At 42.3% G+C, this 19,635-nt stretch overlaps 1 protein-coding gene across 3 annotated transcripts in view; it reads right to left on the bottom strand.

Annotated features, from left to right (window-relative positions):
* Positions 1 to 19,635, bottom strand: part of ADCY8 (adenylate cyclase 8) — a 163,386-nt gene that overhangs the window by 58,505 nt on the left and 85,246 nt on the right. For all 3 annotated transcript variants that reach the window (XM_060681833.2, XM_087890895.1, XM_060681832.2), the window contains exon 7: positions 11,721 to 11,991. In XM_060681833.2, the coding sequence (XP_060537816.2) occupies positions 11,721 to 11,991 (271 nt within the window). The remainder of the gene's footprint in view (positions 1 to 11,720; positions 11,992 to 19,635) is intronic.

Consider the following 19,635-nt stretch of genomic DNA (forward strand, 5'->3'; position numbering starts at 1 on the left):
TAAAAAAATCTGATAATTTTTTTTTTTTATTATTTAGCCCTGATAAAAAATACTTAACTCAGTCTGATTTAACACCCAGGACTGCTAGGATAAAAAGGTGGAGAACTCAATATATCAGCCTAAAGTCTTAAAAGGAAAACCATGAGAGAAAAGAAACAGGTCAGGCATACGTAAGATTACCAGAAGCAGGAAGAATTAATAGGAAGCATTTATATTCCATTTGACACCCTGCAAATGAAGGTGACTGCAAATCGGCAGACAAAATTGCCCAGCAATCTGTTCTCAATTTTCTCCACTTTTATAATATCTAATTACAGCAAACTACCCTCAATGCAGGAAGCCAGTAAGGAGAGTTGGTCATGCATAGAATGAAAAGGAATCAAAAAAGATTCTTGGAAAGAAATAAAAATGAACCTGGGATAAACCCAGGTCCAAGTCCACTCTCAGTTATGGATGTTTCCTGGATAATTTTGGATCAGTTCAACTCTTGCGGGGGTGGGGTGTGTGTCTTCAGCTAAGATCTATCTCACAGGGTTGTGTTTATAAAGAAAAGTAGGAGGATGGAGGGCTAGATGTGCCATTTTGAGCTCCTAAAGGAAAGATGGGACAGGAATCTAATAAATAAAGATTTTACAGATTAAGACAACAGTACCACCAGCTCTGGGGAGATGTTCCTCAGAGAGTTGTGAAGGTTTCTTACTCCCTGTTGTGGCCCGCCAGCAGATCTGACAGCAGATTCAGACAGTGAGGAGGTTGGGGAAGAACATGGGCCAGCCCTGGAGTCTGGGGAAGGCTCTGATGGGGGGGACTGCATTGGAGGCAGAGAGGGGGCCAGGGCCATATGCCAGCTATTAGCTGCCTTCGGAGTCAGACATCAGTGAGGTAGACGAACAGTGTGCACATCCGCAGAGTTGCCAGATGAAGGGAACAGTTAAAGAACAAGGGTCAACTTGGGAATAAGGCCACAGGTGGACGATGAATGGCCCCTCCCAGAGGGAATAAAAGAGGAGCGAAAGGGGAAGGGTGTGTTAGGATATGGTTTGAGCCTAACAAGTTGTCCAGGCAATATATGTGTTCTGTGACTTTAATATGAATATGTATTGTGTGACTTTAAACTTTTCCTGCTGATTCATTGTAATGCTGAGTCATGCTGTAATTAGATAATCACTGGTTGTGAATGTATTTAAGCAAGGTACTGTAACATATTCAGTTGATGATAAACTACCATAGTGTGTGGAGTTGCTATCCATTGTGCTATCATCATTGGATGGATCTGCTACCATCGTGGTTTGTGAACCAGAGTGAGTTTGTTATTCTAACCAACTACTGTTTGTGTGGTAAGAAGATATTTGTATCACTGGACTGATTTAACTGGCAAAGACTTGAATTGATTTAAAGACTATGAGATTGTTTTTTCACTATAAAGTAAACTTTTGATAAACCAGTTTGCACATCTCTTATTCATTGCTCTCAGCAACGTTTCTCTGTGCTCTACACTCTGCTGGTTGGTAACACAACAACAATATCCTTAACAGGATGTTTACAGGAGACAATTAGTTCATTACTGCATTCTTGCCAAGTATTGCTGTGTCTGAAAGATATCGGCCTGGCTACTTTCCAAGCCTGATAAAGGTCGGTAATTGTGAACTATCTTGAAAGACTGTGGGAGAGGAAAGACGTCGCTGGAGAGGAATTCACTGTAAATTAAAGGGGTTTATCAGGACGAGGACTCAGCTTCGTGCTGCTGTGGAAGTCTAGGTCAGAACAGAAGGAGGGAGGGCTAGATGTGCCATTTTGAGCTCCTAAAGGAAAGATGGGATAGGAATCTAATAAATAAAGATCTTACAGATTAAGACAACAGTAGCACCAGCTCTGGGGAGATGTTCCTCAGAGAGTTGTGAAGGTTTCTTACTCCCAAGTCAAAGCGTTGGATATAAAAGAGCAAAGCAAGATGGCTTACATGACAAAGCTTTAATATCAAGGCATGGAGACATTTCAAAAAAGTAGGACTAAGTTCATGCAGAGAAGGAAGACTCCGATTGTGTGATTTTTGAATCTGCCCTAGCAAAAAAATGGAGGCGATGTTCGGTTGACTTTCTTCCAGACTGACTCATAGTCCATCAAGTGTGGCAGAAAAGACTTGGTGTCTTAGGGCATTTTAACCTTTTCTGCTTTAATTTCTCTCGACAGCCTTCAAAAGGGATTTTGATGAGATAGCTCATAGAGGAAGAGAGAGAGAGAGAAAGTCACAACCCACTCATGTTGAAGCTGCCAAATTTTCTAGTTATGAGGTCAGAAATCATGTCTCTATCTGGGCTGTACAAATTGCTGAAATTGCTTGCTGGAAAAACACAACCACACCTCCAGTGAGCTTCAGGCACTGTTGGGAGAGATATCTGAGATGAAAAATTGCCTTGAACAGAACTTCTATCTCTCTCCCTTCATCCCTGAGGAATTTCAAAGTGCTTGCTTCTGTTTCCATCACCCTAAGTGTTGTTGACTTTTGAGATATCCGTTCCCCCAACTGTTCATCGACTGAACCCAAAGGTTTCTTCAGAATGAGAAGATAGGTGTCATGATCTCGTGAGACAAGATCCGCCCTTTAGGCATGTCTGTGAGATGGCAGAAGACAGCTATAAAAGGGGCATAGATCATTCTCATGATGTAATGATTTACAATTTGACATGTGTATCATTTTCTATCCCTACCTTGGAGAAACTCAACCACGTTCTTCCATACATTCCCTGTTTGTCACAATGATGGGCTTCAAAGCTGAATGAAAAAGTCCTAAAGGCAGCATTTATATTAAGAAATCTCTCTCTCTCTCTCTCTCTCTCTCTCTCTCTCTCTCTCATTTCCCCCTCTGTCCCCCCTTCTCTCTCTCTCTCTCCTTCTCTCCTTCTCTCTGTTTCTCTCTCTCCTTCTCTCTCTCTCCTTCTCTCTGTCTCTCTCTCCTTCTCTGTCTCTCTCTCCTTCTCTCTGTCTCTCTCTCCTTCTCTGTCTCCCTCCCCCCTCTCTCCTCTCTGTCTCTCTCTCTCCTTCTCTCCTTCTCTCTGTCTCTCTGTCTCCTTCTCTCTGTCTCTCTCTTTCTCTCTCTCCTCTCTGTCTCTCTCTCCTTCTCTGTCTCTCTCTCCCTCCCCTCCCTCCCCCTTTCTTTCTCTCTGTCTCTCCTTCTCTTCGTCTCTCCTTCTCTCTGTCTCTCTCAGCTTCTCTGTCTCTCTTTCCTTCTCTCTGTCTCTCTCTCTCTCCCTTCCCCTCCCTCTTCCTTTCTCTCTCTCTCTCTCCTCTCTCCCTCTCTCAGGACAACATCTGAAGACAATCAGAATGAGGACAAATGAGCATGTCTTCAGTTTGGGTAAAAAAAAAGAGGCAAAAATGTACCCAACCATAGTGGTAAACAATTTTTTTTTTACGTCTATAAGTTTGCACATCAGTGAAGGTAAGTGGAGGAATCTGGGAGTGATTCTACAGAATAGGAGGTTTTTTTGAACCCAGAGAGCAGATGCTTTCATTCGGTCTATCAGTTCATCACATAGATGGAAAATCATTTTTCTTATCTTTTGCCATAACCCAGAACCATTCAGCTACTGAGCAAAACACCATTTTCAACCAGAGGAAGCTTGAAAACTTCCATTTGTGCTGCAAAATTTATAGGACGGATGGCTGAGATTTTACAACAGGCTAAACCCAGATGAACAAAACTCAGTGCCTGGGTTTTTATACTTTAGGCCAAACAAATGAATGAGATTGATTTAATGTACTGGCTTGATTCATTTTATATAGTAAGAAAAAAACCAGCAACTGGTTACTAAAGCACGCTGAACCACAAATTACCTACCTCCATTTTAGCTTGGTCTAAGCAAAGCCCAAATAATGATTGGATGGCTTGGAATTCTTTGAGATGGGATAGGGGCAGTGGGCATAGAATATAATGCATACCCTAAATATGCTATTTAGTTATTCTTGGGAGGAAAAATCTCTGCAAAGATATTAAGGTGAAATTTAGCAATTATTATAGCAAATGCAGCTATTTTCTGCTGAGTTAAACATAGTTCATATTTGCTTTATTATGCATGGCTGCAGTTCCGCAAAATCTCATCTACGTGAAATCTGCAAATTAGGATCTAGAGCCAGTGTGATCTAGTGGTCAAAGCTCCAGCCTAGAAAATGGGAGAGTGTGAATTCTAGTCTTGCCTTAGACATGAAAGACAGCTGGGCGTCTTTGGCCCAATCACTGGGGGACTGTGAGTTCTAGTCCTGCCTTAGGCTTGAAAGACAGCTGGGCGTCTTTGGGCCAATCACCACAGGACTGTGATTTCTAGTTCCGCCTTAGGCATGAAACCAAGCTGGGTGACTTTGGGACAATCACCGGGGAACTGTGAGTTCCAGTCCCGCCTTAGGATTCAAAGCCAGCTGGGTGTCTTTGGGCCAATCACCGGGGGACTGTGAATTCTAGTCTTGCCTTAGGCTTGAAAGCCAGCTGGGTGACTTTGGCCCAATCACTGGGGGACTGTGAGTTCTAGTCCTGCCTTAGGCTTGAAAGACAGCTGGGCGTCTTTGGGCCAATCACCACAGGACTGTGATTTCTAATTCCGCCTTAGGCATGAAACCAAGCTGGGTGACTTTGGGACAATCACCGGGGGACTGTGAGTTCCAGTCCTGCCTTAGGATTCAAAGCCAGCTGGGTGTCTTTGGCCCAATCACTGGGGGACTGTGAGTTCTAGTCCTGCCTTAGGCTTGAAAGACAGCTGGGCGTCTTTGGGCCAATCCCATCTTTGGCTCTGGGAAAAATCACCCTGGTTTAGAGGATGGATCACTGGATGTGGCCCTCCCAAGCTCCGTTTCCCCTGGCAGAAGCACCACAGGCTGGTCCTTCGCTGTTTCCACGGTGGCCCCATGGGCCAGATCTAAGCATTCTGTGGGCTGGAAACAGCTTCCAGGCCTTGAGTTTGACACCCCTGCTTTACAAGATCAGGTTGCAAGCAATGCTCCAAGCAACACCAAGAGCCTCGGTGGTGCAGCAGACTAAAGTGCTATTAAGTAGCACCAGCTGCCTGCAATTACTGCAAGTTCAAATCTCACCAGGCTCAAGGTTGACTCAGCCTTCCATCCTTCCGAGGTAGGTAAAATGAGGACCCAGATTGTGGGGGCAATAAGCTGACTTTGTATAAAAGAACACCGCTTGGGGGGGGGGGGCAAAAAGCCCTACTAAGCAGGTACATACAAAAGTATGAAGGCTATTGCTTAATGCATTGTAAGCCGCCCTGAGTCTCTGGAGAAGGGCGGCATATAAATCGAACCAATACTGTAAATAAATAAATACTCTGTGTGATCCTGAAAATGCCCATTTTCTATCATTTTCTATCATCTTTTAGAAACCTGCTTTTTAAACTTAGTCATCCTTTGGCTCAACATCTTTATTCTAGTTTTAAACTCTGTGATTATTTTAATTACAATTAAAACTCTCTTTTTTTCTATATTTTTTAATATTATCTTTAGCTATTTTGAACACCGTTTTTGGCATCAAGGGGAGAAGAATTTCCATAAAGTATAGTACTATGGCATTCCTAATTTTATTTTTTTTATCTAATAGGCATGCATAGGATTTTCACTGAGGTTTGCGAGGGAGGAATAAATCCTGCTGGAATACAATTTCTAAACTATAATGCCAATTTTGATTTCTAATAAAACTCAGAAATACCAGAATAGTAGATAGTGGGGGATGTTCAAAAGAGCACAACCTCTTTCTAAAAAGAGCCTTGGTAGTACAATAGTCTAAGGCACCCTGTTATTAAGCTGGTTATTAAGACCAGCTGCCTGCAATTACTGCAGGTTCGAATCTCGCCAAGGCTCAAGGTTGACTCAGCCTTCCATCCTTTCTAAGGTAGGTAAATTGAGGACCCAGTTGTGGGGGCAATAAGCTGACTTTGTATAAATATACAAAAGTATGAAAGCTATTGCTTAACGCATTGTAAGCCGCCCTGAGTCTCCGGAGAAGGGCGGCATATAAATCAAATAAAAAATAAAAAATAAATAAAATATTCCAGAGGAATTTTCCCACCCAAAATGGGCCAGTCTAAATATTCCATGGTCCTTCATCCAATTTGAAGCCATGCAGACCAGGAGTGGGTTCTAATTTTTTTTACTACTGGTTCTCTGGGCGTGGTTTGGTGGGGTCATGTGACTGGGTGGGTGTGGCCAACTTTTTTTTTTTTTTTTTACTTTTAAAAGCATTTTTTCTACAACCTCAAGAGGTTGCAGAAAAAAAATGCTTTGAAAAGCCTTTGCTGATCAGGCAACTCAGCTGAGATCGTCAGAGGCTTTTCAAAGCAATGTTTTTACCACCCCTTCAGCTGAAGAGGTTGTAGAAAAAATGCTTTGAAAAGCCTCTGACAATCTCAGCTGAGCCGCGGGATCATCAGAGGCTGTTTTTTTTACTTTCAAAAGCATTTTTTCCGCTGAAGAGGTTGTAGAAAAAATGCTTTTAAAAGTAAAAAAAAAAAAAAGCCTCTGATGAGGTGGGCGGGGTAAGCAAGTGGCGACCGGGCCGGGGACCGGTTCGGGGGCGTGGCCAGCCAATGTTATTACTGGTTCTCCGAACTACTACAAATTTTTACTACTGGTTCTTGTCAACCAGTGCGAACCGGGAGCAACCCACCACTGATGCAGACATAGTTAACAGATTCCTGAATAAACAACTACTGTGGTCACCCAACACACTAAACTGTAAATTTGGATTCACAAGCTCCAAATGTTGTATTTAGGGAATCCTAACCCTAACCCTAACCCTATGCCCAAATAGTAAAACCCTATTATGGTTTCATTTGGTGGCTGAAGTCACTCTGAATTCTAAGGTGAGGCTGGATATCCACAATGTGACAAAGCAAAAACCATCCAGTCCAGTGGTGGGTTTCAAATTTTTTTTACTACCGGTTCTGTGAGTGTGGCTTGGTGGGCGTGGCTTGGTGGGCGTGGCAGGGGAAGGATACTGTAAAATCTCCATTCCCTCCCCAATCCAGGAGAAGGTTACTGCAAAATCCCCATTTCCTCCCGATCATCTGGGACTCGGGAGGCAGAGAATAGATGGGGGCGGGGCCAGTCAGAATTTTTACTACCGGTTCTCCGAACTACTCAAAATTTCCGCTACCGGTTCTCCAGAACTGGTCAGAACCTGCTGAAACCCACCTCTGATCCAGTCTCATTTTAAATCATAATAGTAAGAACAATAAACTAGGGGTGACATGATAGTAAATACAAAAACTAAGAGTGACACGGTTACAGTATTCTGGTATTTGAGAGGCTACCACATAGAAGAGGGGACCAGCTTATTTTTCAAAGCACTTGAATCAGTGGTAGGATGCTGCCGGTTTAACAACCAGTCCAGTGATTGCGTGCTTCACGCGCGTGCCTAACATGCACACACATGTCTAAGGCACGCTGTGCGCACATGCACAGTTTTACAAATACTATTCTTCCGTGTTACCACTTGGGAGTAACACAGCTGAGGTGCGGCAATCGGTTCTGCCATGCCAATCAGCTGAGAAGTTAAAGATAAGTAAAGCGCAGGGGTGGGGAGTGGGGCAGACCGACCTGATCCTCGGAGCGAACCGGTTCGCTCCCAGCTGATCATCGGAGCTATCGGTTCGTCCGAACTGGTCCGAACCAGTAGAATCCCATCCCTGATTTGAAGGCAAGACAAGAAACAATGGATGGAAACTAATCAAGGAGAGAAGCAACCTGGAATTAAAGAGAAACTTCCTAACAGTGAGAACAATTAATCAGTGGAACAGAAGTTGCCTTCAGAGGTTGTGGGTGCTTCGTCACTGCAGGTTTTTAAGAAGAGGCTGGACAGCCACTTGTCTGAAATGGTATAGGATCTCTTGTTTGAGCAGGAGGTAGGATTAGAAAACCTCCAAGGTCCCTTCCAGCTCTGTTCTGATTGAAAACAACAACAGCTGGAGCACCTTTTAAACACCATCGGCATCGAGAAGTTTACCATCGGTCAATTGCAAAAGGCAGCTTTACTCAGAACAGCTTACATCCTGTGACAATATCTGTAATACCATCAAACATCCACATTTGCCTAGCCCAGGTCTTTGAGTAGGACTCGATAGGTGGACAAAAATGCCAAATCCAGTCTGAACTTCTGGCTGACTGTATTACAAACCATAACAATTTCTTAAACATCCACTTCTGCCTATCTCAGGTCCTTGGGAAGGACTCGATAAGCGGACAAAAATGCTGAATCCAGTCTAAACATCTGGCTGACTGAATGACATATAGTATAATAACTTCAGTGTATATTTCCACTCAATTGTAGGAGATGACCAGGCTGAGCCAGACGAAGAGGGTCAAATGCATCATAAGTCATGAGTCCCTGTGCGCCCGCAAGAGAGCTAAGTCCACAAAGAAGTGGGAGTCAAACTATTCTCCAAAGCCCCTGAGGGTAGAACAAAAAGGAATGGGTGGAACTAATCAAGGAGAGAAGCAACTTAGAACTAAGGAGAAATTTCCTGACAGTGAGAACAATTAATCAGTGGAACAACTTGCCTCCAGAAGTTGTGAATGCTCCAACACTGGAAGTTTTTAAGAAGAGATTGGATAACCATTTGTCTGAAGTGGTGTAGGGTTTCCTGCCTAAGCAGTGGGTTGGATTAGAAGACCTCCAAGGTCCCTTCCAACTCTGTTATTCTGTTCTGTTCTGTTCTGTTCTGTTCTGTTCTGTTCTGTTCTGTTCTGTTCTGTTCTGTTCTACTCTACTCTACTCTACTCTACTCTACTCTACTCTACTCTACTCTACTCTACTCTACTTTATTCCAGCCCACCTTGAATGCCTTTCTTATGTCCCGCTCATTTCCCTTGACCGTTAGTCATTCAGATTCTTGTAGAGAACTTCAGCTTGCAATAAATCTTTATACTCATTTGAACTGCCCGAATCTCCTGGTTTACCCAGCATTTAACATCATTTCCACAAATCATTCTGGTGGCCAATAAAGATAGTAATACCAGTATTACCATAAAAACACAACCAAAATAAATAACTACATGACAAAAATAAAAAAAGAATAGTAGCTGAGAACAACCATTGAAAATAAATATATAATTATATTATAATGAATTAATTATAATTATGTTATAATTAATTAAATATAATTATAATTATATAATATATATTAACTATAACTCATAGGGTCAACTAACCTCCCAATCTGTGTGCCTAGGAGAAGAGCGAGTTTTAAGGTCTTCTGAATAACCACCAAGACTGGGGTCACCTAATCTCATGGAAAAATCAGAGTGACAGACAAGCCATCCCTAGTATATTGCACAAACCCAGCCAGTATTTTCCCTGTCGGATTATGGTTTAGTTTCTAACATAAAGCAGATGAAGCAACCAATTGTGTCATGACTTGACAAAATCAGTCAGGAAGTGTTCGTAAGAGATTGAACAGAAACGAAGCCCTCTCTTTGCAGAAGTAATCTTCTCTCTCTCTCTCTCTCTCTCTCTCCTCTCTCTCTCTCTCTCTCTCTCTCTCTCTCTCTCTATCTATCTATCTATCTATCTATCTATCTATCTATATAAATGGCTCTTTCTCTCTCTGTGTGTATGTATGTTCCAGCATAACTCTGGAATGCCTCGAGCAATTTCAACCAAACTTAGTACACAGATAACTTACTCTCTGGAAAAAAATATTGTGTGGGTAAGACACCCTAACACCCCTTGGTATGTGTGTGTTCCAGCATAACTCTGGAATGCCTGGGCCACTGAAATGAAAAGGAATGAATTATATCTATAGTGTCAAATCACAGTACTTTTGACAGTGATAGTGTGCATTTTGGATTCAAGTTCTGTTAAGATAGCCTGTTGTGCCTTAAAATGGCTTCTACTGTACAGCACAGTGGAGTTGCCATGGCTTCACATTACTCCACAAGGGGGCTCCCTCTGGTAAGGGGATTGGTTCTGTAAACAAAACACAACACCCCTAGGCCCTCAGCTTCAAGCAAAGATGGCAAGTTGTCGGGGAAGGTGCCTGCTAATGCAGATAATTACCTCAAAGGCAGGATTGGAATAAATAAATACCCGGGCAATGCCAGGTTATCAACTAGTGAGTAAATAAATCCCTATATGAGACAGGAAAATGGAACCTAGATTTTTCCTCATTGTAATAATCTTCTGGATGTAGAGAAAACGAGCATGTAAATAACTCTTTGTCTCTACATATGTCTCTTAGTTCACAGAGGTGACCCTTTTTAGAAATCTGGATGGACCTCCAGAAACAATGAAAATCAGCTTGATGTGAGGGCCAGGATAGCCAAGATAAACGGTCATTTTTTAAATATATTTAATGAGGGGGGGATTGGCTTGTTTTTTCCCCCTCCTATTCTATATATTGTAACAGAATTTTTCTTAATTACTAGAAACGGTTGAGAATCTTGATTCGTTGCAATGGGTGTTAATGTGATGAAAAAATGGAACAACAAATATGCCACACTGTTTTGCTGCAACTGCCTCCCCTTACTACTTGCATGTTGACATCGCAACACAGGTAGGAGAGGGGTGGTGTTTGTAAGGCAGTAACATGCTCGTTTTGTCAAGTGTCTCTCCTCAGCCCCATGAGGATCTTCTTCATGATACTGCATTGCAGGGAAACATTCTGTTTCCCATCCGCTATCTGAAGAGCCTTCAAGGGTACTTACCATTTGCCCACCTGGGAAGATTATGGCTGGCTTTATGACATTTATGTTGTACTAATAGTTAGGAGTTTAAATTGGTATCTATCTCTCTTTCCATCAATCCAGCTATCCATCATCTACGTATCTACCTAACCATCTTTCTCCATCCATCCATCCATATTCATCCAACCCTGTCTGTCTGACTGTCGGTCGGTTTGTCTGTCTGTCTCTTCCTTCCATCCATCCATCCATCCATCCATCCATCCATCCATCCATCTCTCTATCCATTTATCTATCATCTATCTACCTAAGCCTCTTTTGTCATCCATCCATTCATTCATCTACTGATCCATCCATCTAGCAATCATGTTCTCTCTCTCTCTCTATCCATCCATCATCCTTTTACCTCTTTATCTATCTATCTATCTATCTATCTATCTATCTATCTATCTATCTATCTATCTATCTATCTATCTATCATCTATCTATCCATCTATCCATCCATCCCTCATTGATCTACCTCACCATTTCCATCCATCCATCCGTCCATCGACCCACCCATCATCTTTCTTTCTTTCTCTTCTTTCTTTCTCCCTCTCTCTCTCTCATGCATTAGTATCTAATCTCTCTTTTCATCTTTTCATCCACCTCTAACTACTTATCCATCCATCCATCCATCTATCTTTCTCTCTCTCTCTCTCTCAGGCACCCATGGGTCCACCAAAGTAAAAAACACATTAAGCTTAAAACATGCCTAAAATCTACAGCCCACCCCATTTCAGAGTCTGGAATGACAAGTTTTCAGCCACCGTGTTTTGATGGTGCCTCTCGCGCTTTCTGTGGAGCAGAGCTCTGATATGTTTCCAGTTCAACTAACACTCAGAGAAAAGGGACATTTGGATACCTAGGTTAATTCTGCCCAGCGGCAGCATTTTTAATTAGCTCTTGTCATTTGGCGGAAAGGCTAAGCAGAAATGCCTTTCCTTGGATATGGAAATCAAGTCAAACCTAGGTGGCAGGTAGATATTAAAGAGGAACATTAAACTTACATGCTGCTTTCCCACGATGTTATCAAAAGGCAGCTCGGGGCTCCAGGATCCTTCCGTGAAAGTGGGTCCACTGTTTCTCCTATCCGAAGAAGGGATCGACTCTTTGACAATGTCTTCGGGTAAAGTCAGCAGGTTTTCCTCGGGCTGTTTGATCAAGTAGGTCTCGATGTTGTGCTTCCTCAAAAATTCGTTGCGTTCTTTGCCGTGTCCTTCCTCCACTTTGTAATCCCCATTGAGACAATCCAAAGTCGCCTTGGATATGTGGATTCGCCTACATGGAGAGGGAAAGAAGGAGCAGGATGGATGGAAGGGAGGCACAGGTTGGGCAATTCTGAGGAACGCCAAGTGGCAAAACGTTGCCAAATGCTTTTCTGCGGCTGAAAAAAGTTCTGCTGCAAATTCTGTCAGGAGTGGATTTCCATATTTGGCTCCCAATGAATCGCTGGGTAGAGTTATATTGTATGTACCGATCAGGAGTGGGATTCAAAAATTTTAAAAACTGGTTCTCTGCCCAGGTGCTGGGTGGACATGGCTGTGATGGGCGTGGCCTATTCGGCCTCCTGCATCACGTGTGTGTGTGTGTGTGTGTGTGTGTGTGTGTGTGTGTTTCACCCTCCCCAGGCTCCGGAGGTTTTCCTTGAGCTTCTGGGAGGGTGAAAACGGCCTCCCCGGGCTCCGGAGGTCCTTCAGAGTCTGAAAATGGACCCATTTTTGGACTTCCAGAACTTCTGGGATGCCCATTTTTCACCCTTCCAGAGCCTCCGCACAGGCGCTGCACTTATCTGGCATCTCAAATGGGCCACATGGAGACTCCTGTGAGGGGTTGGGTGGAGAGGGTCATCCAGTCCTTGCAACTATCAGTTTGGCGAACCAGATTTTAAATTATTGGGGTTTTAAATTTGTTCAGCCAAATTATTTAATTCGTTTTAATCTATTTTAAATTTTGTATTTATATGTTTTATTCTATGGCTGTTCACCGCCCTGAGTCCTTCGGGAGTAGGGCGGTATACAAATTCAATAAATAAAATAAATAAATAAAATAAACATCCTATTTGCCCGAACCGGCTGAATCCCACCTCTGGTACTGATAGTCCCCCACTTACAACCGTTCATTTAGCGACCATTTGGAGTTACAACGGCGCTGAAAAAAGTGACTTATGACCGTTTTTCACACTTGCAACCCTAGCAGCATCCCCTTGGTCACGTGATCAAAATTCAGATGCTCAGCAACTGACTCATATTTATGATGGTTGCAGCTTCCCGCGGGTCATGTGATCCACCTTTTTCGAACTTCTGACAAGCAAAGACAATGGGGAAGCCAGATTCGTTTAACAACCTAACTGAACAACTGCAGTGATTCATTTAACAATTGTGGCAAGAAAGGTCGTAAACAGGGGGCAAAACTCTCTTTAACAAATGTCTCACTAAGGGACAGAAATCTGGGGTACAATTGTCATCGTAAGTCGAGGACTACCTCTATGTGCCTACTCAATGTTGATTCCTGGCAAATGCCTACACCAGTCCCTGTGGTTTTCTCAGGAAGTGGTTTGCTCTTGCCTGCTTTCTAGGGCTGAAAGAGAATGACTGGCCCAATTTCACCCAGATGGTTTCGCACCTAAAATGGGACTAGAACTCACAATCTCCTAGTTTCTAGTCTAACACCAATATTAGCTGAAATAGTTAGCATTAATTGTTCTCCTTTAAAAAAACATCTTTTTGGAAATATATAAAGTCCTTATAGTGGGGTAAGAAAACTCTTGAAGTTTCTTCCTTTTTATTTATTTTATTTATTTATTTAATTTGTATACCGCCCTTCTCAGGACTCAGGGCGGTGAACAGCCACGGTAAAAACATAACATATAAAATTTAAAAGCAATTTAAAAAAACATAAATAATTTTGGCCATCAATTTAAAATAACCCAGTTAAAACCAATTATAAATTTAAACAGCCAAAATGCCTCACATGCTAATATCAGCCACTCTGGAAAGCAATTTATTCTTTTTTTCTTTCGGTACTTCCTGGGCTGATCAAAGAACCACTTTTCACCCTCTCTTTAAATTTTATTTTATTCAAGAAAATGTATAAACATGAAACGAAACAAAACGAAACATTTTAAAAATGGTGCATGTCCTGGACGGATCAGAGATATTGATTGTGGTAATGTGTGGTAGATGAGAAGCCACTATAGACTTTCTGCAAATCATATACAATAACAAGACTGTTAACAGAAGATTTTAAAGTTTTCAAGAGTAATGCTCCTTTCAAGGATTGGGACCGTTTTCTGTATGATGAACCACACATGGCTGTTAGAAAGTAGATAAAAAGGTTGAGATAGAATAGAATGGAATGGGACGGGACGGGATGGGACGGGACGGAACAGGACAGGACAGAATAGAATAACAGAGTTGGAAGGGGCCTTGGAGGTCTTCTAGTCCAACCCCCTGCTTAGGCAGGAAACCCTACACCACTTCAGATAAATGGTTATCCAACACCTTAAAAACTTCCAGTGTTGGAGCTGGAAACTTCTGGAGGCCAGTTGTTCCACTGATTAGTTGTTCTAATTGTCAGGAAATTTCTCCTTAGTTCTAGGTTGCTTCTCTCCTTGATTAGTTTCCACCCATTGCTTCTTTTCCTACCCTCAGGTGCTTTGGAGAATAGCTTGACTCCCTTCTTCTTTGTGGCAGCCCCTGAGATATTGGAACACTGCTATCATGTCTCCCCTAGTCCTTCTTTTCATTAAACTAGACATACCCAGTTCCTGCAACCCTTCTCTATATGTTTTAGCCTCAAGTCCAGATATTGTGATATGGGATTTTCCCACTTGCTGTTGATCTTCTAATATTATTAATTTGTTTTTTTTATCCTCCCTTTATTATTTTTATACATAACTCAAAGCTTTCATGCTTAAGGCAGAACTACAACTCACTGTCTCCTGGTGGTCTAGCCTGGTGCCTTAACCACTAGATTAAACTGGATTTTATTTTTATTAGTGGTTTTTATTGGTTTTATTACGACCCTATGTAGATAAGAACCACTTTTGAACTATGCCTGCATTATTAGCAGTAACGCTGAAATCGGGCTGGTGGGCTATGTAATTTTGAGCATATGGCAGCTTTCCGCCTGGGTAGTAAGTATCGTTATTAAGCTATCAGCATCTTTTGCAGAGAGGCGTTCTTGTTCCGATGACTGCAACATTTCTGATTATGCAGAGATCAGTGACACGCAGTTGAGCCCGGCCGGCAGGGAGATAAAGAGCTTTGTCCGAAATTATGAAATGCCAGAAAGAAAAATGGAACAGAAGATCAAGCAGTCCAATGTCTTGACGCTATTATACTTCAGAGCATTATTATAACATTGCAAGAGCCTTGGTGGCGCAGCAGACTAAAGTGCAGTTAAATAGCACCAGCTGCCTGCAATTACTGCAAGTTCAAATCTCACCAGCCTCAAGGTTGACTCAGCCTTCCATCCTTTCGAGGTAGGTAAAATGAGGACCCGGATTGTGGGGGCAATAAGCTGACTTTGTATAAAAAAAGAACACCGCTTGGGGGGGGCGAAAGCCCTACTAAGCAGTTATATACAAAAGTATGAAGGCTATTGCTTAATGCATTGTAAGCCGCCCTGAGTCTCCGGAGAAGGGCGGCATATAAATCGAACCAATAAATAAATAAATAAACATTGTGTGTTGCAGCAAAGCCAGATGGATTTTATAACAGAATCATGTTTTTGGGTTCTGCGAGCATGGAATTCTAAAGAGAATTTTGCAAACTCTGCACTATTGATTGCTTCGTCGTCTTCTCCAGAGTGACATATGAAAACATATGAAGAAAGGTTGCAGGAGTTGGGTATGTCTCGTCTAGTGAAAAGAAAGATGGCGGTGTTCCAATATTTGTGGGGCTGCCACAAAGAAGAGGCGGGGTCAACTTCTTTTCCAAAACACCAAAGGGCAAGACAAGAAGCCATGGATGGAAACTAACCAAGGAGAGAAGCAAGCTAGAACTAAGGAGAAATTTCCTGACAGTGAGAACAATCAACCAGTGGAACGGTTTGCCTTTAAAAATTGTTGGTGCTCCATCTTTAAAGGCTTTTAAGAAGAGTCTGGACAGCCATTTGTGTGAAATGATATAGGGTCTTCTGCTTGAGGAACGGGTTGGACTAGAAGACCTCCAAGATCCCTTCCAACTTTGATGTTCTATGATGTTCTGTGATGACGTTCTATGACAGTCACTGATTTCCCTGATGAGAAAAGATGTCTAATAAATCCATGGCCCTCTGTGATATGTATGTACAGGAGAACCCAGGGGTGAAATGATCCCAGTTCAGACCGGATCAGCTAATCCGGTAGCGATGGTGGTGGGTTGTTCAAAGAACTGGTAGCAAAAATCCCTGCCCCCCACCCCGCCCATGCCCACCCAATCGTCTGGTCACGTGCTTGCCCGCTTCTTTCAAAAAATGCTTTTAAAAGGTTAAAAAAAAAAGTCTCTGATGATTCCAGCTGAGCTGCCTGATCGTCAGAGCCTTTTTTTTTTTTAAAGTTTTAAAAGCATTTTTTTTACAACCTATTTGGCCAAATAGGTTGTAAAAAAAATGCTTTTAAAAGGTTAAAAAAAAGGCTCTGACGATCACAACTGAGCTACCTAATGTGCCGTATGCGCAGCCAGCGAACCGGTTCTGATTTCACCACTGATCGCAAGGCGATCAAACCGGTCAGTCCTAGAGGAGATCAACTCTTTAGAAGGCCAGATCCTGAACAGGAAACTCAAATTCTTTGGCCACCTAATGGTAGAACCTCTGATCACGACCATAATTCGTTCCATTACTTTGGTCACAACCCAATTTGGTTGTGATCCGAACCTAACCAAAATTAATGCACGCGGCCACACGAAAGTCGCTGTTGTTTAGCGCTTACCAAAAAAATGGCGCAGAAGGGGAAATTGCCTGCTGCCATGTTTGATTCCGCCCCCCCCCCCGAGTATGTGTTTGTGATCAGATTAAAAAAAATTGTGAATTTTTTGGTTAGAACCCGATTTGGTCATTGTCAGAAGCATTCGTGACCAGAGGTTCTACTGTATGTATATGTATGTATATGCATATGTGTATATGTATATATACCGGTATGTGTATATATGTATGTGTTACACACTATTCTAAAAATACGAGTTCCAGGTATATTAGTAAAGAAAGAAGCAGACATCCTGCGAGCTCCAGAACTTAAAATTTTAAAATAATTAAAATTTTATTTTACTAAGCCTTCGTCAGCCATCTGCTGACATCGTCAGAGTATTACTCTGACAATGTCAGCAGATGGCTAACGAAAGCTTAGTAAAATAAAATTTTAATTATTTTAAAATTTTAAGTTCTGGAGCTCGCAGGATGTCTGCTTCTTTCTTTACTAATATACCTGGAACTCGTCTGCTTTTTTCTTTATATGTATGTATATGTATATGTGTGTATGTGTATATAAGTATGTATACACATACACACACATGCATAGAAGGAAGGACTCACTGGAGAAGAGCCTAATGCTGGGCCTTTGAACTCTGGTGCTGGAGAAGACTCCTGTGAGTCCCTTGGACTGCAAGGCGATCAAACCGGTCAGTCCTAGAGGAGATCAACCCTGATTGTTCTTTAGAAGGTCAGATTCTGAAGATGAAACTCAAATACTTTGGCCACCTAATGAGAAGGAAGGACTCAGTGGAGAAGAGCCTAATGCTGGGAACGATTGAGGGCAAAAGAAGAAGGGGATGACAAAGAACGAGGTGGCTGGATGGAGTCACTGAAGCTGTAGCCGTGATCTTAAATGGACTCCAGGGGATGGTAGAGGTCAGGAAGGCCTCGAGGAACATTGTCCATGGGGTCATGATGGGTCGGACAAAACTTCGCAACTAACAACAAAAAAAATTTACATACACACACAAAGCCATTTCAAGAAGTCCTCGACTTACAAATACTTGCTTAGCAATGGGCTGGCTTGATCCCACAGTTTTGGGTTAAATTTTAATTGATTTTAAATTGGGTTTGTTTTAAATTGCGGCCAAAAATATTTAATTATTTTAAACTGTTTTTAAATTTTGTATGTTTTGTTTTTATTTTGGCTGTTCACCGCCCTGAGTCCTATTGGAGAAGGGCGGTATACAAATTGAAACAAATAAATAAAAATAAATAAACCATCTGAGGTTACAACAGATTCTTCTAGAAGATACTGAGATAGTGTTCGATGTGTGACCAAAATTTCTGCTGCTAAGCAAGATACTTGTTAAGTGAGTTGTGCTTCATTTTATGACCTTTTTTTTTTTACCATAGTTGCTAAGTGACTCACTGTCATTATTAAGTGAACCATGCCGTCGTTAAGTGAATCTAGGTTCCCCCATTGGCTTTGCTTGTTGGAAGCCAGCTGAGAAGGTTGCAAATGGTGATCATGTGACCCAGGGACAGCGCAAACATCATAAATAATAAATAAGAGCAGTGGTGGCGCAGTGGTTAGAATGCAGTATTGCAGGCTAATTCAACTCAGTGCCAACAGTTCGATCTTGACCTGGCTCAAAGTTGACTCAGCATTCCATCCTTCCGAGGTGGGTAAAATGAAGACCTAGATTGTTGGGGGCAATAGGCTGACTCTGTAAACCACTTAGAGAGGGCTGTGACGCACGCTGAAGCGGTATATAAGTCTAAGTACTATTGCTATAATACATGCCAGTTGCCAAGTGCCCTAATTTTGAGTACATGACCATGAGGATGCTGCAAAGGTCATAAATGTGAAAAATGGTCATAAGCACTTTTTTTCAGTGCTGGGTGACTTCAAACTATCATTAAACAAATGGTTGTAAGTCAAAGATTACCTGTACCTGATTCTGAAATTCTGATGTCTGCCCTCCAGGACAGGTGACCACATTTCAGGCGCTTGGTAACTGGCCCACATTTATGGCCATTCTTAGTGTCCTACAGTCACATGATCATAATTTACAATACTTTGGCCGGAAACTGGGTTTATTTCTGGTTGTGGTAAACATGCCTCATAGCAAACAGTGGGTTTACTTACTGTATTTTTTGAAGTATAAGACGCACCTTTTTCTCTCCCAGAAGGGGGTGAAAATTTAGGTGCATTTTATACACCAAATGTAGCCCTGCCCACCCACTGGCCCCCACCTTTTGGCCTCTGCCTCCCAGCAATTTACCTCCCAGCAAGCAGCAAGAAGAAACAGCTTCTTTCAGCTTCAGCACAGCCTAATTAGCTCAAGTTGATTGGATCGGCCTCCCGACTCTCAGCTGTTTTGCTCTCAGCTGTTTTGCTCTCAGCTGTTTTGCAGGGGCCTCTGCTGCTTGCTGCAAGGAGGTAAATTGCTGGGAGCAGATTTTTTTTTTTTCTTGTGCTAATCAGGCTATGCTGAAAATGAACATGAAAGTAAAGCAGGCTGTTTGCTGTTTGCTGCAATGTGGCAAAATTGCTGGGAGGCAGAGGCAGATTTCTTTTTCTTGTTTTCCTCACCAAAAAAAGAAGACGTGTCTTATAGTCCGGTGTGCTTTATACTCCAAAAAATATGGTAATCATCTTCTTTTAATGACCCCATAATCCCTTGTGGGATGGAGTTTGGGCAACTGAATGGAGCTGAGTGTTTATTGGCCGGATGCCCTTCCTGTTGCCAATGTGGGGTTATATTCAGCTGACATATTCTCATCGTGCCCAGAGAGAGAAATATCTGCCTCTACCTAGGATCAAACTCACAGCCTCCTGATTGTGAGGCGAGAGCTCCACCTCTAGGCCCCCGCACCACTCAATGGGTTTACTTAATGACTGTGGCATTCGTTTAACACCACAAAAACAGGTTGTAAAATCAGAACCATCACAGCTTACAACCATAATGGAAAAGTTCCTTTACAGTCATAAGTCAAGAGCTATCTGTAAAGTTTAAGAAGGGA

The sequence above is a fragment of the Pantherophis guttatus genome, chromosome 3 (genome assembly GCF_059756535.1).
Source record: "Pantherophis guttatus breed Tessera chromosome 3, ASM5975653v1, whole genome shotgun sequence".
Lineage (NCBI taxonomy): Eukaryota > Metazoa > Chordata > Lepidosauria > Squamata > Colubridae > Pantherophis > Pantherophis guttatus.